Genomic DNA, 23,261 nt, shown 5'->3' on the forward strand with positions numbered 1-23,261 from the left:
GCGCAACGAATGGTGGTCTGGTGTAAATTATCACTTCCGATTGGTCCGCATTTTTGCTAGATTGGTTTGATTTGTCGACATTGTTGACAGATATATATATGTATATATATATATATATATATATATATATATATATATATATATATATATATATATATATATATATATATATATATATATATATATATATATATATCCAGAGAAATATTTCAACTATTTCAGGCTCACTCTCTCATTATTCAGTAAATTACTGAATATGGTTGGCCCCTCATTAAAGAAAACTCATTTTGCAAAAGAACCCCTCGCCCCTACAGGCAGTAACGTTAAGATAAGTGGTTTGAGGACACGCTCCTATTAAACAAAACTTGAGAAAATTGTTAGTCCTATATTCTGATATGATGGCCAGAAATTAACTAAATATAACTCCGATTGACATCCCACCAGTAGCGTACCTGTCAACAACGTGGACAAATCAGACCACAACCTAGCAAAAGTGCGGACCTATCGAAAGTGAGAATTCGCATGAACACCTCACCACTAACTCGAATACCATCCACATCATCCCGCGATCATCCCAAACATCACCCCCACCACTCTCTAAAATTATAAATGTGAGTGAATACGGAGATCGCCAGCCAGTCGTTGCTAAGACTTCGAGATATAACCTTCGTCCTCGCAGTCAACGCATATACCACTGATGATGTCTGCCGCAGTAGCATACGAAACGTTCAGTACTATAAGTTCCATTCGACCACGGCCTACCAGCCTGGATTTAGTTCTCTCTAACCTGACCACGGCTGTGAAAGCCATGTTCTCATGAAGAATATTATTTAGATATTACATATTTTCAAGTAGAGAAAATCAAAAGCAAAACCTTACAGGTAATTTAGAAAATCTTTCTACTTGCCATTTTCATTTTATTCAATTAATTATAGTAAAATGTTTAAAGCAACACGAGAGAAGGGTCTTTCATTAAGCGCTTCCTATCTTTAAATTTAAATTGAACAAAGTGTATGGGAGATATCATCGAACTTTTCAGAGACCTATTGATGCCATTATGTATGGAATATAATATTGTTCAAGTGTCTGTCACGGCTTCTCTGAGTGTAGCGCATCCGAAACGTTCATTTTTTCATGACTCTGACGCATAAATCAGGCTCAATTTGACCGATGGTATGGGTTGTGTTGGCTTTGAGAACCGCTATAATTTGTGGCTTTTTCACATACACCTGCGACTTGTGAAAACCCCAGAGAAAAAGTCGAACGGGTCTAATTGCACGATTTCGGTGGCCAGTTCACATCACCTCCACATGTGATGATCATGCCCTCAAATCGCTCGTGTAGAATATCTAATGTGGCATGAACTGCGTAGCACGTAGCGCCGTTCTGTTTGTTCTCAAAGAAATATGGACCAATGACGCCGCCAGCCCAAAATTCATTCCATACAGTGACTTTTTCGGAATGCATTGAACGCTCTTGGATCTCATGTGAATTGGTATCGTACCAAATTAATTTTGTTTGTTTGCTTACCCATCCATCCAGAAATGGGACTCATCGCTGAAGATGATTTTCGATGAAAATTAGGGTCAGTTGTCAACTGCTCCAGAGCATATTCATTCAGAACACATTCATTCCTAGGTCAGTTGAATTTTGTACGGATGCAGGCCTAAGTCACGACGCAAAATTCACCAAGTTGTGGTGCGAAAGGCCAAGTTCTTGTGAGCAATGCGAAATCGACTGCATCGGATTCTCCTACATACTCTCACAGACAGTGGAAATGTTTTCGGCAGATCTTGCGGTTCGTCGACGTACGGGTGTTGGTCGATCGTTCACTGAACCAGTGGACTTGAATTTATCCACCACATTGCGGATAGTCCTCTCGGTAGGACGATTATGGAGACCCATTTTGATAAAACAATTTTATTATTTGAACGTGTTGTTAAATGCTATATTCATCCATGGTGATTTGGCAAAATATACTGAATAAATGACAACTAATTTGATAGATGTAGCTTCAACAAGATGTCAAAGATGTCAAATTGTCAAAGTTCGGAAGTCCCTGTTGAAACACTTGTTATATTCTGACACAATTTGTTGTCCAATTCAACCTAGCATATCGAATAATGTCATGATAACTAGTAAAAAACGATTTTGGAGAGGTTTTAGGAAGATAATATCTTCTGAAAATTACAATTTAATAGGTATTCAGGTACTACCAGCCATTGAAGTAAAAATGTTTTCTCTTGCACATAATGAGTTATTCATATGCGTTATATCAGAACTTACTATGGTAACTCGTACTCTATAATTACAATCCAGATGAGACTTACCATCGAAATATGTTGGTGTGAAATAATCCCAGACAGGTTTAACAACAACCTCATTCGGCCCTTTTCCGTTTAAGTATAATTTCAAGAAATGCAACCCTGATTTCCTACCCTGAGTATACAATAGCGTTTTGAAATGGTAAACCAGTACAAATTTAATATATCTCACTCTACTTATTAATTCACTAATAAAGGATAGAAATACACTAAACGTGTATTGATTTGTTTCACAAACGGAGAACGCTATAAAACATCTACTTTTAACAACAGACTCAGAGTGTCATGAACGAATGATGTAAAATCACTGATTCTTCTAAATAGTATGTAAGATTCAAAAGTATTCTGAAATCAATTTGTCAATCATCTTGACACTTTTTCAAATTCCTAGTGAAAATGGTCTCCTTTGAACGATGAATTTTTTAATTCATTTTGCATCATTTCCCGCCCTAAATTCAAAACTTTACAGAATGAACTTTGACCTGAATATACAAATGTCATACCTCAAATCTTGATTTTCGGGTTAAAATTTTTGACAAAGAATAAAATAAACGTTTCATTTTTTAATACAGATTAATAGATTAAGCAATTGTCACAGTGATCAGAATGTCCGACACATTTATTAAGAACGAGAAATTTGCCGAAAATTTAGCAAATGGAGACATACAAAACTCAGAATCTATCAGTGAGAACAGTGAAGACTGCAGTGAAAAAAACCAGGAGAAAAAAGTAGAAAATTCCGTCGATGATCCTAAAGAAGAATGGGTTGGAAACTTACAAAACTCTGAATCTATCAGTGAGAACAATGAAGACTGCAGTGAAAAGAACCAGGAGAAAAAAGTAGAAAATTCCGTCGATGATCCTAAAGAAGAATGGGTTGGAAACATACAAAACTCAGAATCTATCAGTGAGAGCAATGAAGACTGCAGTGAAAAGAACCAGGAGAAAAAAGTAGAAAATTCCGTCAATGATCCTAAAGAAGAATGGGTTGACCTTCTTGGAAGTGAGGCAATAATGAAAAAGATTATCAAAGAAGGACTTCCAGACTCAAGGCCAGAAAGAAATGAAATATGTAGAATTAATTATGTTTGCTGTCTGGAAGATGAAACAGTAGTTGAAACTGCCGATAACTTTGAATTGCAGTTAGGAGAATCAGATGTAAGATATTTTCAAATAAAAATTCTTAATTTGATACTATTTCGTCTTCAGGTGATACAAGGTTTAGATGTTTCTTTGGGATTGATGAATCTGAATGAGAAATGTAGACTGAAAATTGAACCTAGACTCGCTTTTGGTAAAAAGGGCTTGCCACCTCATATTCCTAGTGAAGCTGTTCTGATTTATGACATCGAATTGGTTGCTGTTGAAAAAGAGCAAGATATTGAGGAAATGACTATCGAGCAAAGAAAACTCAAAGGGTAAGTTTGCATTTACAATAATCTGTGAAACAAGAGTTAACTAACCGATTGGCTAAGGTCGAGCTAAACATAAGCATCAAATACGTGAATGGGGAACCAAAAATAACAAAAACCGTTAACTGTGTCTAACCAGGAGCAACACTCACTTCTTCATTGCTATTATCAGAATACCCGAGGCTTAAATACCAAAGGTCTTTGAGATGTGTCTGTATAACAACATTTTTCCAAAAGTGAGAAATAGTATAACTTTATATCAGCATGGTTTCATCATTAACGTTCAACAATAACTAATCTTATGTTTTTTACACAAATGGTCAGCACTGCGTTAGATAAACAGCTACAGGTGGATACAATCTATACAGTCTACTCAAAGGCTTTTGATAAATTGACCACCAAATTCTTCTGAATAAACTTTTTTCTGTTGGTTTCGATAGTCAACTGTTGAATTTACTACAGTCTTATCTTCAGAATCGTACGCTGTTTGTAGAATACAAAGGACACAAATCTAAAGAATTCACTTCAACTAGTGGTGCTCCTCAAGGAAGCTCCTCTTCTATTTTCATTGTTTATAAATGATATTGTTTCAAATATATCTAGTAACATATTACTCTTTGCTGATGACTTGAAGATTTTCAGACCCATTGAATCAACCGAGGACTGTCTTATTCTGCAAAAGGAAGTTAATTCGATACATGAATAGTGCATACTAAAAAAGCTTCCACTGAATATTCAAAAATGTAAATTTATGAAATACACCCTCAAGCACAACAATATACAGTTTTACTATGCAATAAATGATATCACTTTAGAACAAAGCACTGAAACTAAAGATCTGGGCATTATATTCAATAAGAAACTTAGCTTCACGTCACAAATTAATCAAATCACATCTTCTGCAAAAAAATGCTTGGCCTTATCTTCAGGACAAGTAGAGACTTTCAAAACCAAGAATGTTTTATAACACTCTTTAATGCATATGTCCGATCTCGTCTGGAATATGGCTCCCTAATTTGATCACCTATATACAATGTGCATATACAGCAACTCGAATCTTTTCATAGAATCTTTATGAAATACATGGCTTACAAACTGGATGAAGCTTACCCATCCCAAGGAATTGATAATAGAGTGTTGCTAAATAGATTTGCCCTCTTATCCTTAGAAAACAGAACATATTATGCCTGTATCTTCATATATAAATTGATTCATAATCTGGTTGACTGCCCTGATTTGTTATCTCAAATAGATTTTCACGTACCGAGACGAAGTAGTAGAAACGAAATTTTTTTTCTATTTGCCTTTGCCTAGGATCAAAGTGTTGATAAAATCTCCAGTTTATAACATCTGTAAAATTTATAATAGTTTCTGTTCAGAATGTAATATTTTTGTTGTTACATTTGAACGCTTCAAGTATATAATTCGTAACAAGCTATTTTCTATGCAAGTCGAACTAGAATCTAATTTCAACCCATAAGTGAAATACTGTGTTTCAACTCTCTGCACACTGCCAATTCTATTAGAATTCTACAGTATATGTTTTTTTATTATTATTATTATATGTATCAACATGGCGGGCCGAGCAGGTTATTCGTCGCCAGCTCCTACAGAAAACGAAAATTTTACTTGTAAACATTGCTCGAAAAAAGTAGTAAATAAAGTGAAGTGTATCAAATGTAATGATTACTTCCATCCAAAGTGTCTCAAGCAATCTAGTGACCAAAAAAAAGCGGAATGCAAGCATGAATCAGATAAACAAGCTGATGACCTACTTTATTTATCTGAAGAAGACTTCCTAAGAGAGGAAAATAAATTACTTATAGTAAAACCAATAATGATTGAGAGTAAAGCGCGTTGTCATATCTAAATTTTACGTTACCAGTTTATAGCAGAATCAAAATATAGTAAGCAGTAGAGTTGTAGGTTGTGGCAAATTATAGATAATACACAATACTAGTACGATTAAAAGGTATTATTTATGACAAAAATCAGTAATGAGCTTGTAATGAGTAATACTTATACATTTCCTGATTACCGATCAGTTAAAATTCATTATTTTCTGTATAGTGTTAGATATTTATTACAACTAGTGGCAACGCTGTACGTAACGATATTTCTGTCTTTGTCACTTTACCGTAACTTCCATCTCATCGTTGCAGTCCTCACTAATGTACTTGCAGCCATGAGCGTATCATTGGTTTGTAAATTATACAGCGTGAATTGTACGTTTTACAGTTAAGTTAGTCAGCAATCGACGTGTTGTGATAACAATTGGTGAAAATAATAGTGCTAATAAGTGTTTAAGCGTTACATAATTATATTTCTACACCGTTCTCAAACTACTCAAAAAATGGGAGACATGGTCGGGCCTTCCACGTCGAAAAAGGTAAAACGGTCGGAGTCTCGGTCAGTAAGAGAAAAACAAATTGTACTGCGAGTATTTCACTGTCTTGAAAGAGATCATCAGCCACCAAAAGATGACTTTGTGCATATGTGCTGTAATTCTACGTGTGTACCTCCGAATAACCAACCGGGCATTTCTACATCATTAAGTTCCACAATTACAAAAGATAAATTAGTTGATATGTGCTCTGATTATACCGGTGTACCAAAATCATCGATTTATAAAATACTAAGAGAAGCAGAAATTCATGGGGACGTACAAACGCCAAAAACTAGTAGCGGACGAAAAAAAAATCACAGTTGATGAAGAAGCCAAAACCAGTATACGCAGAACTATTCACAGTTTATTTTTCAGAAATGATCTGCCCACACTACAAACAGTTCTGGAGGCACTTAGCGATCATGAATTGGTCCCAAAAATGGGTAAAGAAACTTTTAGGAAACTTGAACACGAAATGAAATTTACGTACGGAAAAGTTGACAGGAAAAGCATTCTCATTGAACGTCAAGAAATAATAGCATGGAGAAGAAACTATCTAAGAAAAATTGACGATTTTCGGAAGCTCAAAAAAAAATTGTACTTCATGGACGAGACATGGGTTAACCAAGGACATACGGTCAAAAAAGTATGGCAGGATGGTAATATAACAAGTGCACGACAAGCCTTTATTGAAGGTTTGTCAGTTGGGTTAAAACAGCCATCTGGAAAAGGTAGTCGTCTGATAGTTACGCATATAGGAAGCGACAGTGGATTTTTACCAAATGGTGAATTAATATTTAAATCTAAGAAAACAGGCGACTATCAGGAAGAGATGAATGCGGAGGTGTTTGAAAAATGGTTTGAAGGCATCATTCAACTTGTGGAACCTGGGTCTGTCATCGTCATGTACAATGCCCCATACCATAGTCGACATTTAGAACCATTACCGAAACAATCATGGAAAAAAGCAGCAATTCAAGAATGGTTAATTAATAAGAACATCCAATATAACAAAGATAGTTTAAAGGCAGAACTACTTCAGCTAACAAAATTACACACAGACAAATATAAAAAATTCGCAGTGGATGAAATGGCGTTAAGTCGTGGAATTACAGTTTTAAGGTTACCACCATACCACTGCGAATTAAACCCAATAGAATTAATCTGGGCGCAAGTAAAAGGATATGTGGCACGAGAAAACAGAACATTTAAATTAGTGGACGTGCAACATCACCTACAAGAAACTATTCGAACTGTTTCTGCAGACGACTGGAAGAAATGCATGCAGCATGTTTTAAAAGAGGAGCAAAAAATGTGGGACGAAGACAACCGTATTGAACACAATATTGAACCAATCATAATTCACTTTGATGATAGCGGTAGCAACAGTGACGAATCTGAGGTTGAAGATTAGACGAAAATTTGTACATTTACATTATATTCTATTATCAAAAATTTGTAATTTGTATTTTCTAGTACCCCTGACGATGAGTTTGAGTTACTCGAAAGCTTGAGAATAGTTATAAAGAGTTCACTTATCAATTGCTGCAACCCAATAGTGAAAAAAAGTTATATATATATATATATATATATATATATATAGTTTTTTATTAATATTGTTAATTTATTTGGTACCTACTATAATTACCACGATTATTACTTCGTTTTCATAAGGCCCACCTAATGACTACAACGATTAGGTAAATTACGATATTGCAAAGTTTTAATGAAATAAATAAAAAATGTGTATGAATATTTTAACTAATTGTACTAAGAATTTTTCTTTCATTCTTAACCCTCTCAAAAATTAATAAGCACGCCCCCGATTTGCTGTCAACTGGGCTTACTTCTACTCTCAATCATTATTGGTTTTAGTATAGGCAAATTTCTGCTGATAAGGAATCCATCATTGTAGACAAAGAACGAGTCATTATATTACTGGAAGAGAAAATTGCATTTTTGGAAGACAAATTCATTAAAGACAGACCAACCCAAACCATAAAACATAGTATGACAATACCAACAAAAAATGAAGAATCCAATAAAGAAAAACAAATCCCCAAGAAAACCAAAATAAATACCCAGGAAAATCACATTCAATAACATATGGATGTATTAGACATTGTGAGAAACCACAACATACAGAGTGTCACAATTAACAAATCTAAAATTGAAAATAAGTCACAAACTGAAAATCAAATAAATGCTCTAGAAAATGAACAAAGGAGGTTTATGACAGATATTATTCATATGAATGATGATTATAATGAAGGTTTTCAAGAGGTCACACATAGGAGTCGTAAAAAAAAATAAAATAAACATTGGCAGTGGTGAAGGTGATAGTAATTTTCATGGGCATGATGATCAATACAAAAAGATATGGTTATTCATAACCAAAGTACCCGATAATATAAAGGAGGAAAACATAAGAAAACATATAGAAGCACAAACAGAACAATCACTAGAAAACCAAGTAATCGAAGTAAAAAAACTACAGACACTAAGTACAAGGCGTAACAATCAATCATTTATGATAGGTGTTGCAAAGAGTCTGAAAGAGAAGGTATATGATCCTAGTTTCTGGCCAAAAAATATAGGTTTTGAGCGATTTAACTTCAGGAGAGGCAATCATCTTCTTCAGAACCAAAATACAAAAAACAGAAATCCACACCAGCCTGTTACTTTTTTAGAAGGAAATCAGTCACAAAATATTCCCATGTAAAAGAATTTCTAATGCATCAAAATGTTCAGTCTTTAGGAAATAGCATCAACATGATGCATAAGGTCATTGAAGATCTGAATTGTCCTGTAGTGTGCATTACAGAACACTGGCAATCACAACATAATATCAAGAATTACAATTTCAAAGATTACATTCAAGTCTCTAGCTATTGCAGAAGAGAAGGCCAACACGGAGGCTCAGCTATATATGTATCCAAGGAGATCGTTAGCAGTCCAATCGACGAAGTGAACGTCTTAGCTGAAAACTATGTTTTTGAGTGCTCCAGTGCAGTCTGTAAAATTGGTGAAATAAAGTTCAATGTAGTTTGCATCTACAGGTCCCCATCAAGTGAAGTTAAATTGTTTATAACTAAATTTCAGACCATGTTAGATATTTTATATAGAAAAAACTGTATTTATTTTATAGCAGGTGATTTTAACATAGACTCCCTTTCTCTTACAAGCAATACCTGTAAAGATTTCATAAATCTGTTAGCTACTTATAATTCCATTTTAACCATCAACAAACCGACAAGGGTTACCTTCCATTCCAGTTCCTGCCTAGATAACATAATCACGAATCTCGAAGGTGATAAAAAAGGGATAGTTATCGAAATAGGTATATCTGATCACTCAGCGCAAGTGTTGTTATGTGACTTAAACAAAACCCAATCAGCAACAAAAGTTCAGAGACGATATTATGATTCCCAATCAATAAGTAAATTTTGTACAAACCTAATTTTCGAGAACTGGACAAATGTATACAGTGCGAAAGATACAAAAGAAGCTTTCTCAAATTTCAGTAAAACTTTCAATTTTTACTTTGATCAACACTTTCCAAAAACGCATAAACACCAGAAACGTATTGAAAGTAAAGTTTTCAATTCACCTGAGATTACACAAATGAAAAACCAACTTGTCTTTTATCAATCCATTTCTAAAATTGATCCTGATTATAAAAATGCATATAAGTAGATAAAGAGAAATTACATCAATCACTTGGAATCTGCAAAATATGACTATTATAGAAATAAAATTTTTGAGTCGGATAATAAATCCAAAACGATGTGGCAAATTATTAGAGAAGTGACAGGTGTATCCCAAACCGTACAATTTGAATACGATAATTCACGCGAGGTAGCCAATAGCTTCAACAAATACTTCATCGAATCTGCTCCTAAACTCTTGTCAACACAGAAGGATATTGGTAAGGTGAATGGCTTTGAAAGATCTACAGCTTATTACAGCAACACTCTGTTCTTGTACCCTGTCACGGAAGATGAGATACTCTCAATAATAAACAAAGTGAAGAACAAGAGAAGCACAGGTATTGATGAAGTACCCATACACATACTGAAAAGCTGTGCTCATGAGATTGTATGTATTCTGACCTTCCTGATCAATAAATCTTTTGAGGAAGGAGTTTTTTCGGATGAACTGAAGATAGTGATAGTGAAACCACTTCACAAAAAAGGGGATAACTCGGACATTTCCAACTTCAGGCCAATCAGTCTTTCAACATGTATATCAAAAATTTTTGAAATAGCAATGGTAAATCGATTAGTCAAATTTTTTACAAACTTCAAAATGTTTTCTAATAATCAGCATGGCTATCTGAAAAATAAGTCAATTGAAACTGCTTTGATGTATCTCAGCAATGAAGTCCTAGAAGCAATGGACAAAGGAGATCTATCATGTGGAGTTTTCATGGATTTATCTAAAGCCTTCGATTGCATAGATCATGACATTTTATTATGGAAACTCTATAAATATGGAATTCGTGGAAAATCGTACGACTGGTTCAATTCATACTTGAAAAATAGAAAGCAAATAGTAGAACTCAATCAAAAAGACAAAACGGCAAGATCTGATGCTTTAGATGTGTCTATGGGTGTCTCACAGGGTAGTATTCTCGGTCCAATATTATTTATTATATTTATCAACGATATTAATGAGGTTATAGCAGATATAAACACTGCTCACATGATCAATTATGCTGATGATACCAATCTTCTATTAACAGGTGCGAACTTACCTGATATTATAAAAAAAGGTAGCAAAATAATAGAATAATTCAAAGATTATTTTTTAGAGAATAAGTTAGTTCTGAACGATGGAAAAACAAATTGTATCATGTTCAAAGTCAATAACAGTATAGAAACACCACAAAACATAATTATGCACAATCAAAAAATCATTTGTAATACTTCAGTGAAGTTTCTAGGCATATACATTGATGACACTTTAAGTTCCTCGGTAACATACGCCATGAGAGTTCTAAAAAAAAATGTTGATCTTGAAGCACTAGTTGCAGTATATTATGCGAATTTTTACTCCGCTATGAGACAAGGGATAATCATCTGGGGCTCATGTCATGGGTTTAATAGAGTTTCCCTATGTCAAAAAAAAATTATCAGAATAATCTTTAATATAAATACAAGAGATTCCTGCAGAGGAGCCTTTAAGATCAACAAACTACTTACTGTGTCAGCAATCTATATATATGAATCGATAAAATTTATTATCAATCATCCAGGCCATTTTGACATACATCGCAAAACGCATATTTACGAGACAAGACAAAAAAAAGACTTCTCATATCCCATCCATGCAAAATCCCTATATGAATGTAGCACTATCTACGCTGGAATGAAATTTTATAATAATCTTCCGAAAAACATAAAAGATATTGTCGTTGCTAACAGATTTCTGAAATCGGTAAGAAAATTCTTATGTAATCTGGAGCCCTACAATACTGATGAATATTTTCTGGCCTGTGGAAATGTATGAAACAAAATTTTATTCAAAATTGCGCTATGTATTTATAGAAATTATCTCTACTTTCAGTAATCATGCGCAATATGACGCACATTTTAATATGTTTGTAATCGTGTTTGAAACTTGAAGCAATTCATTTTGAATGCTTCATTTTTAGATTTATATGTACACATATTTGATATCTTTACAATTTTCCTTTTGACGTATTTCTCAGACAAAAATTTTCTGCCACTCCTGTGAATGATTACAAAATACTCTGTTGAAATAAATGTATCTATCTATCTATCTATCTATGAATGTATCACTGTTTGTATATACTCTATTACTCTACTGATTTTATATGCTATTCGTTATATTCCATTGTACTCATACTTAGTCATAGCTGTGAACTTAATTATATTTGTTTTGTAATTGGGATTACTCCTGTTAGACAATTAACCCTTTTTTTTATCACTAAATGTCAAATTAATATTTATTTGTACATTTTAAATTTTGTTCGTGAATGAGTGAATAAGCACAATACAGGCATTTGTATGCCTAGGTGTCATTTACTCATTCAGAATGAATTATACAATATGAATTATTTTATATGTATAGTTGTACTTTAGAATTGAGTTGAATAAATTGAATTGAAATTGAATTGAATTGGATATAATATGAAAAACAGAATATTGAGTAACTATCAAGTATTCTATTTTAATAAAGTTATGTTAACTACCTCTGATTTGACTAGAATTTTTGGAACAATCATTGATTATAACCTAAGTTGAGAAGAGACGATAGTTTGTGTAATAAACTGTTATAAGTTTTTTTATATTAATAATTCTCAAAAATATTCTGAACATGAAATCCTTTTTACAATTATACTTCGTTTTTGTGTACTCTAATTTTTTCTGCAATGTTATGTTTGGGGTCAGGTATCGGGTATCTCAAAAAGATTTGTCAGCAAAAACCGTTTCACTTGCCTAAAGTTTGGTATTAACTATTCTGATTCTTGTAGGGCTATTTTTGAGAACAATGCCATCGTGGTGTGATATTGTGTACATTTAAAGTTGGCGGCACTCTCAAAGGCCAAAAAAACCAATACATAGAAATGAACCGGCTGCGAAATAGTCCACGTGGACTGCAGAATTGGCGGTTCGTATTAGATAATTTTTACTAACCGTGTTTTATGATTGGCCGAAGAGTCATAAAATTAACTTTGAAGTCATGTTACGAATAAACGAATAGAAATTGGGGAATGCGGGGGATGATTGTCGTGACTTGAGTGTTGAAATTCTATATTGGTGCAGTTATAATTACTTAAAATTTTTGTTACCTGTTTAAAATGTGGCGTCCTTGGACAAGTACTAATAGTAATAATGAGTGTGATAACAACGCAGACTTTTTCCAGTATAATAATAATACTAATTATAATAATAATAAATATGCTTCATTGTCCAAAGAGAAACTCTTATTTACAAAGCTTTGGTGAACATTGCATTTCTTAAGAAATAAAAAAACAGTAAAGTACATGAAATCAGAGTATAAGTTAGTAGATTAATAAAAATATCTAGAGTCCCAACATAAGAATAAAAAATAAAAATTTTGAATGTCACATTTTCTGAATAACATTTGTTATATGCAATATAAACAAAAATAACATACCTACACGAATATATAAACATATATACCTATATTCATACACACACATATACAGATACAAACACAAAAATATTTTTTTTAAATGCCAAAATGATTTATAAAAACACAAATGTATGTAAAAAATATGATTAAAAGGTATCAACATAAAATTCTTGCAAACTATAATAGGGCCTCTCGATAAGAAAATCTTTAGTTGATTTTCGAAATTCATTACAGTTTACTACGCATTTCAGGTAGTTTGGAAGATGATTATACATCTTGAGACCATTATACAATATAGAATTTTTAGTTAAAGTAGAGTAAGGTATGGAAAGACTTAAATTTAGGGTCTGACGTGTGGTGTAATCAGAGACAATTGAGAGAAGTTCTGTTCTATGTTTATGCACTAAACAAACTTTCCAAAACGAATAGAGCATACAGTGATAAAATTTAATGATCTTTTCTGCAGAATAAAAATCGACTCGAGTCGAGTTTGATTACTTACCCCCGGAAGGGGATCCCATATTTCTTTTTCTTGACTGACGACTTGTTTATTTTTGTAGAAATATCATTCCACGATATTTCTTCATTGTTGACTAGTTTCGGTCATTACATCATTTTCAAAACTAACTAGGTTACATTTAAATCTGAGTAATTTATACCTACCTTGCCTATCCTATCATAAATAATTTTATACCTACATTTTCTATACCTGTAATATCGATGAACATAACAAAACAAAGCTTTTGATATAATATGTAGGTTTTGGAAACTGTATTATAGGTTCAGGAGAGGACTATTGTTTGGATCAAGTTGTTCCTTGAGGATAATATAATTAGGATTTTTCTTTGACCTGTTTATTTCCATAGATTCCAACAGATTCATCATTTTCCCTTTTTCGCATGTGTGAAGGATCTTTAAATTATCTTTATCTATTCTATGTTTCAAATTTTGAAGATGTTCATACATTAATGATTTTTTATCTGAAATAACATGTTCATGGTACCTTGTATCAAAATTTCTACCAGTTTGGCCTGTACATATGGCGGGACATTCACCACATTCTAGTCTAGTCGACTATGATAGTCTAGTCTAGTCGACTAGAATGTGGTGAATGTCCCGCCATATATACAGGCCAAACTTGTAGAAATTTTGATACAAGGTACCATGAACATGCCATTTCGAATAAAAAATCATTAATGTACGAACATCTTCAAAATTCGAAACATAAAATAGATCAAGATAATTTAAAGATCCTGTATCTAATATGTCTAATGGTTTTTAAAATAGTAATATTAACACGAAGAAACTATTTTTCGGTGAGTAATTTAATTATGAACTCATTATTTCTTGTAAAATTGAAACAACAATAATCCTATAAGTTTTGTGGGAGGTATGTTTGTGAAAATTCATTGTTACAGAGCCTTGAAGAAGAATTTAATTGAATTCGAAACGTTGGCAAGAAAACAATTGTTTTTTTAAGAAAAAATTGATTGTAACCCAACCAATCTTTCTTCAGCTAAATATTTATGTTTTTCAACTTGGTTGATAAATTTGTTCTCAATTTCAAGATTCAGTTTTATATTGTTCAAAAAAGTTATTTGAATGGAGATATAAAAAAATTAATTGAAATATCCAAGGATCATTCACTCACTATCATTTGGAAGTAACGAAGATCATCAGAGGGCCATAGACAATATATTTTTACAAGTTGATGATCAAATTATATAGTGATGCAATAAAATGCTTGGGTTTGAAGATTGATCACAATTTCAAATTTATAAAACTTGTAAGTAATATTATAGGATGAACTCATCTCTCAATAACTTTTGTTTATTTTTGTTTTATAACCATATACCAATTTGTGAAATGTACATAATACTGGTTGAGTGGAAAATTAGTATAAATTAAGACAATTTATTATTATACTTTCTTGCTTGAAGATCATAAAAACTTGTCTTTTTTAAGTTGATCATTGAGCTGAGGCCATTTCTCAGTTCTCAATTTTTTTCATCTCCTTATTTATTATTTATTATCAGTGAATTCTCATTTTTCAGAATAAAACACTGCAAAGTCATCTGCAACCTATATTTTTAATATTATCAACGAGCAAATAGAAAATTGGGGCCAAAAATGAACCTTGTGGGACACTAAAAGTTGAAACTGTTTCAAAACGTTCACAATTGATCATCACTACATATTCAGATTCATACTAAGAATACATTTTTATAAGCACCGGTAATATCATTGAGAATTTTTAAGAATTCCATTATATTTACATAAGGTGGTCTCTAGATTATGCCAATTTTGAGCTTTGGATCTGTTGAAGTTATAATAACAATTAGCTAGGAATTCTTGTTTGATAATGTTGAAGTCTAAATATAAATTCTGAATAATCTTCAATTTTAATAAAAAGAGCTACATTAGGATACAGCCATGTATTGATAAGTGTTAAAATATCAATGACGTCTTTCTTTAGATATATATTCACCTGCATCAGTTCATTTCTAATACTTCTTATATTCACGTATGAAATGGATAAAGTCTGAAAGTTCATAATTTATTTGAAAATGGTATTTGTTTGGTTTGATATTTGATCATTGAGCCATTTTTGTCATTTGCAATATGGCTAACATTTTTCTACATTTCTTTCTACACATTTTTAATCTTCGTTATGGTGTCCACATAGACGGCAATTTGGTTAATTTCAGAAATTCTTTAAAGAGTGGTTGAATCAATAGCATTTAAAATATTACGTTAATCTGTTATTATTATAAGCATTCAAATTTTGCCAATTGATAAATAATTTTCCTTGGTTTTTTTCCCATAATCGTGTTGAATAATTTTCCGTTTACTTCCGCAAAACAGTATCTATATGATTGAATAGAATTGGCCGATACTTGATGAAAATCCATACTAAAAAAATAATCAATACAGGTTATTGTATGATTTTCACTATAAAGGGTTTTACAAAAACCGCAACACGTATTTTGCTATACAATAGCTTCCTCAAGCAGTTTATGCTTGAGGAAGCTATTATGCTTACTGCTACATCAACTCGATTTTGCACCACTTCATAACTTACTGAACAGTCTAAGTAAAAACTCACCTTCCAACAGTAGAACGAAAGACATGAGAGTGAGTAAAAATTCCAAGAACGACCAAGAAGTTATCATCAAAACGGGCACTCCATTCGGCCCGACGTGGTTTTATAAAATGTTACATACATGAGAACAGAATGGATTGAGGGTAGACAGCAAGATACGTTTTCTTTTGAACGGTCTTAGTGATGAAATGCTGGAGTGAATGGATTAAGGTCAACTAAAGTCGAGCATACATCGTGCCGGAGATCACATTACTGAGAATTTTCTTCCTTTCCCACGCGGCTTCTTAACATTGGAAAGTGAAGACTGTTAGGGAAGCACTTGACGAATTCATCTCCAAAAACAGATAAGATGGAATAATGTCTTTGTCTGTATATCGTACGGAATTTCTTGATCGAGTTTCTTACGATTTTTTGTTAGTTTTAGTGTATTTTCATTTCTTGAATCATTGTAATGGAAACATCTTGTGAATCTTTTAAATTATGCAAACATCAACAGCCATCTGCGATATGGTGTTCTTAACTGTGCTACATGTACCTTTTGGTCGCATGTTTTGGTTTCGTAAAAATTTGCTATGAGAATTGTGGCAGGACCAGAATGGAGGCAGTCATGTAGAGAGGAAAAAATCAATTTATTGTGAAATTTTTACTAAACAGTTTTACAAAAACGCAACACGTGTTTCGCCATACAATGGCTTGGTTGGACGTGTCTTTACTAACTATATTCTACATATTCAATGCTTTATATAACTGATTTTACAATTTGAAGTACCTACATTTCAAGTACCTGAGTTTTACATGACCATTTATTATTTTATGTGTACCTGTGTTTGTAGTGAATTAAGTTACCTGAGCTTATGTACTAGTTTCCACATTTGAAAAAATATTTAGTAATGAGGAGTTATTTAATTCTATTTGATCATTCAGTAAATCACCCGAATTCTTAAATCTATTGATTTCTCTAAACATTCTGGAAGATTGAGTTTCAAACTTTTCTCTACCAAATGTAACACATAGTATTCATGATTGTTACGTATTTATTTGTAATTTTCTACTACTATTGGTATTATTATTGTTGGCATGGAGCGACTCGATTGAAGTATGCTTATCCATCTGAATCATATCAATAGAGACCTACCTACGATCTCATGCTACTTTAATCACTATTTTTTGCTAATTACTTATTTCGCCGTGTGTGCTCTAGACTCTGTGCCATCTTCAACTGGTTGGTAACTCAGTTTAACTTCTCGTTTTGTGTACAATACAGTGAAGCTGAAGAAATAACACTCCAAGAAAGTGCCCTTTCAGACGCAGGGATTTGTGCGAGTAATTCGGTGAGTTCGCTTTATGTCACAATTTTAACAGTCCACTCTTCTTTCATTTTTATTATTTTTTCGAGTATTCGAAGACGCGACAATGATTGAACTGGTGTCCTTCTGTAGTTTGCAAATGTGGAATTGGTCTTTCTATTCACGAAACTACTTCTATGTTCTTTAGTTCTTTGGGAACATGTTCTCCCTGTTTAGCCAATATATATTTTTGGGCAAGAGCCACAAGTCAACTTATATACTCTTGATCTATCCGACACCGATGTTTTTTCTTTATTGTTTTTATTGAATTTACTTAAACTATTATTCGTTCTGTAAGCTAAGTCTACATATTCTTTCATAAAACAGCTGATATTATTGGTGGGTTCACCCAAATATGACAATATCCTATAGCTGCCGTTATCGTATCTTGAATTTGGGTAGACCTGGTCCATGGCTTGCTTTTGTAGTTTTTTGAAAAGAATGGAGACGATAATATTTACCTTATAACCGTTATTGACCGCGATTTGTTTGATCAAACTCAGCTCTCTCTGGAAACTACTCTCAGACAGTGGAATATTCAATAGGTGAAGCATATAATGCAGCTACATAATGCTAGTAAGGGTGTGTGAAGGATTTATGTATGATAATGTCCGTATAATATGGTTTGCGAAAAATTGCAAAATCATATTTATTGTTATTTTTTGTAATACTCAAGTCAAGGTTATTTATTGAATTATTTACCTCCCTTTCAGTGGCGAATTTTATTGACGGGTGAATGGAATTGACATATTCGACAAACTGCCTATCTGTACCAGTAAAACAAACTTAGATATCATCTTCAAATTGTAAAATCAGTTATATAAAGCATTGGATATGTATATTTGTTTTTTACATGTGTCTGTATATGTGCATGTATATATGTATGTATGTATATATTCATCTCATATTTTTATTTATTTTGATAAGGTGCTTTGATTGTGACATATATCTTGTAATTGACCTGCTACAAATAATTTTTCTTATAACGTAGTCAATAAATGAATTATTATTATTATTATTATGGTTAGTAAAGACACTCCCGAAGAAGCCATTGTATGGAGAAACACGTGTTACGTTTTTGTAAAACTGTTTAGTGATTTCACATTGAAGTATTTTTTGAATACACTAGTTATGTATTTTCATCAAGTATCGGCCAATTCCATCATATTTAAGTGATCGAAGATTTCAACTGTGACAGGCTTGTTTCTCTACGAACTTTGTATATATGTATACAAACATAAAGACTAATTCATCAACAGAACAGATCATCAGTATATGCCACAAGATCCACAAATCTTCTTGTGCCCAGAACTAACCTATATCATTTATATTTGGGATGCAAAGTTTTTAACAACCTTAATGACTCTAACAAAAAATCTCTAAATATTAATATTTTCAAATCCAGACTTAGGGCATTACTTATTGAGAAAAATTGTTACAATATTAATGAATTCATATCATAATTCTATCTACAAGAGGGTGTTCATTTAACTTGTTTGACAACCAATTTTTATATTTGTCCTATTGATCAAATAACATGTATCAATTGTATTATGACAATTTTAACGTTTTTCAAATGTATTCTTGTGTATCTGCTTTCATTTAGTTTCTGTCTTTTACAAGAATTTTTATGATTCTATATTTTCATAAATTTTAGTTTGTTTCCTCATATTTGTAACTTATAAATCATGTCCATATTCTGAAAATTCTTTTTAAAATCATTTTTTTTGTTAATATACTGAGATGTTTTTGTCAGTTACTGCTTGGATGCATTGATAAATCATGCTTTTCAACTGAAAAATGCAGATGTATTATTATTATTGTTAAAACCATTGAATTTAATCCTCCTTATAAATGCTGGATGTTGTTGAATTGTCTGCCAGACATTTAGTCTGGTTCACATGTACTCGATTTAGCTGTTTTTGGTGACATTTTTCAACCCTATCCAAAAATTACGACCAAGGTGTCATTCGATTCGTATTTTTGCCTAGAAAATTTAAGGAAAGGTCCGAGAACGCGCCGATAAAAATTACAAAAGTTATAAACAATTAAATGAAAAAAAGATGGGGCTTTAATTTTTTCTTAATATCTCGGAAAATTTTCAAAATTTTGGAAATTTGAAAAAAGATTTGAAAAGATCAATGAATTTGCGTAAAAAAAGTCCCGACTCCCGAAACTGTATCTCGATTATTTATAATTTTTACAGAGCCCTGAAAATAGAGCCAAAAGCGGGTAGTCTGGCTTCCGCGCGCCTTTCGTCACTCTGACATAAAAACAAAAAAAAAATATTTAAACATATTAAATGTAAATATTAAGGAATGAAAAAATTCATGTAATGTTGGGATTCATCAATAAACAATAATCCGCAGTCAAAACATTTTTATCCCAATTTTAACGTTAATTATAAATTTGTTAATTTATAATTAACTATATAATAATCTATAATTATTTAATTAATAACTAAAACCCTGGCATTTTTTTCCTTTGGTGAAGTTATCCTTGATAGGCAAAAAATAGATTACCGTTGCCAAAATAAAAAAATTTGTTATTTTCTATTTTTTTATTAACAATTGAAAATTATAATTTTATAAAAAATAACAATTTTTTTATTTTGGCAACGGTAATCTATTTTTTTGCCTATTAAGGATAACTTCACCAAAGGAAAAAAATGCCAGGGTTTTAGTTTAATAATTATAGGGATTTTTATATTAACTTTCAATTCAGAAAAAGTTATTAATTAACAAATTTATAATTAACGTTAAAATTGGGATAAAAATGTTTTGACTGCGGATTATTGTTAATTGATGTATCCCAACATTACATGAATTTTTTCATTCCTTAATATTCACATTTAATATGTTTAAACATTTTTTTTTGTTTTTATGTCAGAGTGACGAAAGGCGCGCGGAAGCCAGACTACCCGCTTTTGGCTCTATTTTCAGGGCTCTGTAAAAATTATAAATAATCGAGACAGTTTCGGGAGTCGGGACTTTTTTTACGCAAATTCATTGATCTTTTGAAATCCTTTTTTCAAATTTCCAACATTTTGAAAATTTTCCGAGATATTAAGAAAAAACTAAAGCCCCATTTTTTTTCACATAATTGTTTATAACTTTTGTAATTTTTATCGGCGCGTTTTCGGACCTTTCCTTACTTTCTAGGCGAAAATACGAATCGAATGACACCTTGGTCGTAATTTTTGGACAGGGCTGAATAATGTTACAAAAAAAAGTACATGTGAACTAGAGTAATTCTCATGAAAAAACTAAAGGGTGCGTTAGTCATTGAATGTTTTTCCTCCATAGATAATCGAAGAATATTTATCTAGATGAGATATCTGTTATTATGTTAAACTGTGTGCTTTTTTCAGTTTGAATTTGTATTCTCTATTTCTATATATCTTATGATCGTTTGTGTATCACTGATATTTCATTATTCGAGTAGTAATTTATGCGTTCAGTACTTAATGCGCGCCTCTCGTTTTGACTTGTCCTATCTATGGCTTAGGAGTTCAATAAACATTATTATTATTCTAAAGGAAGGTTGGTTGGGTAACAGGATCAATTTTTTCTTGAAAAAACAATTGTTTTCTTGACAAGAAAAAATTGATATTGGATATTTTTAGAGTCTTCAATATTATTTTAGGAATAAAAAGAGGCAGAGAGGAAATTGGTGGTACTCGAGAGGAGAAAATAATTTAGCCATACAATGTTATAGAAGAGCCTTGGACTATTTAGATGAAGTAGAGGGAGGTATTACTGGACCACTGTCAGAAAATGCCAAAAAAGAAGTAACTGATGCAGATTTGCAAAGTTTACTTGAGGATAGAGTGAGCGTTTGTAATAACATGGCTGCTGCACAAATTAAAATGGAGCTCTATGAAGCAGCACTCAACTCCCTACAGATTGTGCTAAGATGTCAGCCTGACAACTTGAAAGCACATTTTAGAAAAGCAAAGGTAAACTACCAATATTTAGTATCTAGTTTCAAAATGTTTCTCAAAGAATCCATTTGCATATTTTAATTTCCAGAACAGGTGGAAATAGGTATCTGCGAGTAATTGAATATATTCATTTGAACTTGGTTGTGTTATTCTAAACCTTTATCTCATTTCATAGACATACAAAACATTTAGTTTCCAAAAGTATGTATCGTCAACTTGGTTGGTTGGTGTTTCAGATTATTTTATGCCTTTCTGCCATGTTTTTACATTATTTTTAGTTTTAAGATCAATTTTTGCTGATCTGGTTCAATATCAGTGATTCGATCCTTCAATGGGGGACTAGCAACTAGTTTTTCATCTTCTATGTATATCGATTAGAAATGAAGTGCTATATCTATCTAACTTTTTGATTCCAAAGTTTCACATCATTGAGAAGAGTAGTAGGTTTTTACTAGTTTTAAATGAACAATAATGCAAGAGAGGACGACTAAAACTTCAACAGTTTCATTTAAATGTATTTTTGATGTTTTAACACTGTTTTCAAATAATGTTATGATTTCAGGTATATATAGGAAAAAATGATCTGCCAGCTGCAATGAAATGGCTCCAAAAAGCAAAAGAACTGGCACCAAATGATTCTGAAATTCAAAAAGAAATAACTGTAGTAGGTAAATTACTAGAAAAACAAAAAGCAACTGAAAGAGAAGTCGCCAGACGAATGTTCAACGGACCAAAAAAGGACAAAGACTTGGAGAAGATTATTTCTAGAAAAAGCAAGGTACAATTTTTTTGTAGACATCAATGCAAGTATTGTTTCCTCAAATTTTTTCAGGTTCGATATTGGGCAACTATAGGTGCTGTTATTGCCGTAGGTGTAGGGTACGCAGCCTATCGTTTTAAATAGTGAAAAGATTTTGCATTTTTACTTGTTTTAAAATTGTAGGTAATTTTATCTTGGTATTTTAGGTTATTTAGATTTGTTTTATAGTGATCTCAAAAAACTCTTTTTTCAAACGTCATAAAAATATTCACTGAGTTGATGTTTTTTTAGGTCACATATAGACAGATTATGTTTTACATTAATTTGTTATATCCTGTTATTTTATTACATTTTCATGAGACAGTAAGGTAGTTTAATTCTCCTGCAGTTTATTTTCATAGAATTCAGACAAGGTATCTGTAGAGTAGGGAGGGTGAGTGTAAGCCCACAGCACTTAGGCCACATGTGACCCATTGTATATCCTCCCGAGGAGTTTTCCTAGATCATCGTACATCCTGTCCTTTCCAGGAAGGTGGACAGGTCACTGGGAGACATCTCCTTCATATCGGCAGGTGTAGGCCAAGACTCGCCGAGGTGTTTCCTCAGTTGACAGTGGCCAGTCAAAAATCCTACTGTTAGGCGTAGATATTTCATGGTCATCGCCCGATATTTCTTCGGCGCCAGCTTCCAGGGTCGCCCAAGGTGATCCTGACAAGATTGCATCCTTTGATTCCATTCCATCTCTTTTCAGACAAGGTAATATAAATAATAAAATAAACATCGTTATTCATATATGTTTTTTGCTTACAAATATTTCGTGACCTCAAAAAAATTTATGAAATAGTTCTCTCAGGGACATTAT

At 32.4% G+C, this 23,261-nt stretch overlaps 1 protein-coding gene across 2 annotated transcripts; it reads left to right on the forward strand.

The window, feature by feature from the left end:
* Positions 1-2,640: 2,640 nt before the first annotated feature.
* zda (zonda) lies at positions 2,641-22,762 on the forward strand. Of its 2 annotated transcripts, XM_023159269.2 has the most exons (5): positions 2,645-3,482; positions 3,534-3,742; positions 21,342-21,654; positions 22,202-22,417; positions 22,472-22,762. In XM_023159269.2, the coding sequence occupies exons 1-5, from the start codon at positions 2,931-2,933 to the stop codon at positions 22,541-22,543; spliced, it is 1,362 nt and encodes a 453-aa protein (XP_023015037.2). In that variant the 5' UTR covers positions 2,645-2,930; the 3' UTR covers positions 22,544-22,762. The 2 variants fall into 2 exon arrangements, with proteins under 2 accessions (XP_023015036.2, XP_023015037.2); XM_023159268.2 differs by having other exon boundaries at positions 2,641-3,482; positions 22,202-22,762.
* Positions 22,763-23,261: the final 499 nt, after the last annotated feature.

The sequence above is a fragment of the Leptinotarsa decemlineata genome, unplaced genomic scaffold, assembly GCF_025532065.1.
Source record: "Leptinotarsa decemlineata unplaced genomic scaffold, Ldec_3_MD MMD2_tig00003798_RagTag_RagTag, whole genome shotgun sequence".
Lineage (NCBI taxonomy): Eukaryota > Metazoa > Arthropoda > Insecta > Coleoptera > Chrysomelidae > Leptinotarsa > Leptinotarsa decemlineata.

Excerpts from the sequence above, each read along its gene's own strand:
- zda (XM_023159268.2), top strand. The coding sequence starts at position 2,931 with ATGTCCGACACATTTATTAAGAACGAGAAATTTGCCGAAAATTTAGCA. Across the intron at positions 3,743-21,341 it reads GAGCAAAGAAAACTCAAAGG|GAATAAAAAGAGGCAGAGAG; the intron begins GTAAGTTTGCAT and ends ATATTATTTTAG. Across the intron at positions 21,655-22,201 it reads CACATTTTAGAAAAGCAAAG|GTATATATAGGAAAAAATGA; the intron begins GTAAACTACCAA and ends TTATGATTTCAG.